The sequence below is a fragment of the Plasmodium relictum genome, assembly GCF_900005765.1.
Source record: "Plasmodium relictum strain SGS1 genome assembly, contig: PRELSG_99_v1_15, whole genome shotgun sequence".
In the NCBI taxonomy this organism is placed as follows: Eukaryota; Apicomplexa; class Aconoidasida; order Haemosporida; family Plasmodiidae; genus Plasmodium; species Plasmodium relictum.
In genome coordinates, this window is record NW_021628772.1 from 1 (window position 1) to 1,009 (window position 1,009).

At 20.9% G+C, this 1,009-nt stretch overlaps 1 protein-coding gene across 1 annotated transcript in view; it reads right to left on the reverse strand.

The window, feature by feature from the left end:
• Nucleotides 1-160: 160 nt before the first annotated feature.
• Nucleotides 161-1,009, reverse strand: part of PRELSG_9902100 (reticulocyte binding protein, putative) — a gene marked incomplete at both ends in the record, with an annotated part of 4,048 nt that continues 3,199 nt past the window's right edge. Inside the window, one exon of the mRNA XM_028677389.1 lies at nt 161-1,009. This exon is cut by the window's right edge and continues 935 nt beyond it. Within this exon, the coding sequence (XP_028531367.1) occupies nt 161-1,009 (849 nt within the window).

A 1,009-nucleotide genomic window follows, 5' to 3' on the forward strand; every position in this document is an offset into this window, starting at 1 on the left:
AAAAAAAAATAAAATAAAATAAAAACAAATTATATAATTTCAATAAAATAAAACAAAAAAAATATTTCATAAAAAGAATACAATATATATAATTAAAATAGTCTTAAAAACGATGCAAAGTACAAAAGAAAAAACTAGATCTTGATTATTTTTTCTAAAATTATTCATAGTCCGTAAAAGTTACTTCAATAGCTTCATCATGTTTGCATGAATTAAATAGATCGTTATCTGCTTCATATTCTTCGAGTATTTCATCTTCATCAATATCATTTCTTATACTCTTACTTTTATATAAAATAGTGATAATTACACAAGAACTTATCAATAAACCACCAAATATTCCTCCCGCTAATTTAACTTTTGCACTACCAAATTTATCCTTTCCCTTACTATTATTCTTTTCATTCGATCCTTTATTTCCATTGTAATCACTATTTTCATTAAATTCTATGTTTTTATCATCACGTAAAGAAGTTTTACCAATGTCATTATTTATTAAAATGTTTTCATCCTCTTTTTTTATAGTTTTATCTATATTATTTCTTATTTTGTTTTTCTGATCCTGTTCAATTGTTTTTCTTTGATAACTTTCCTTTATTTCATTTATACTCTTTATAATACTATAAATAGAAAGAAGCATATTTTTATTTTCAACAAAAATATCTTTATTTTTCCCTATATTAACTTCTATATCCTCTAAAATTGTCTTTGATTTATTTCTCTTTTCCTTAATTCTTCTTATATAATTATTTACTTCATCTAATATTTTCTTACTCATTTCTTCTGATAAATCGTAATCAATTTCATATTCATATAATTCTGCATCTCTCAATAAAAATTTTATTCTTTCTATTAAGTAAGAAATTTTTTCGGTGTAAATTATAATTTTATTGCTTTCACTATTATTATCATTTTCTAATTCACTTATATTAATAACTTTATGTTCAATTTCTTCATAAATTTCATTAACCTTCTTTATATATTCTAAATCTGAGAATTCAATGTTATG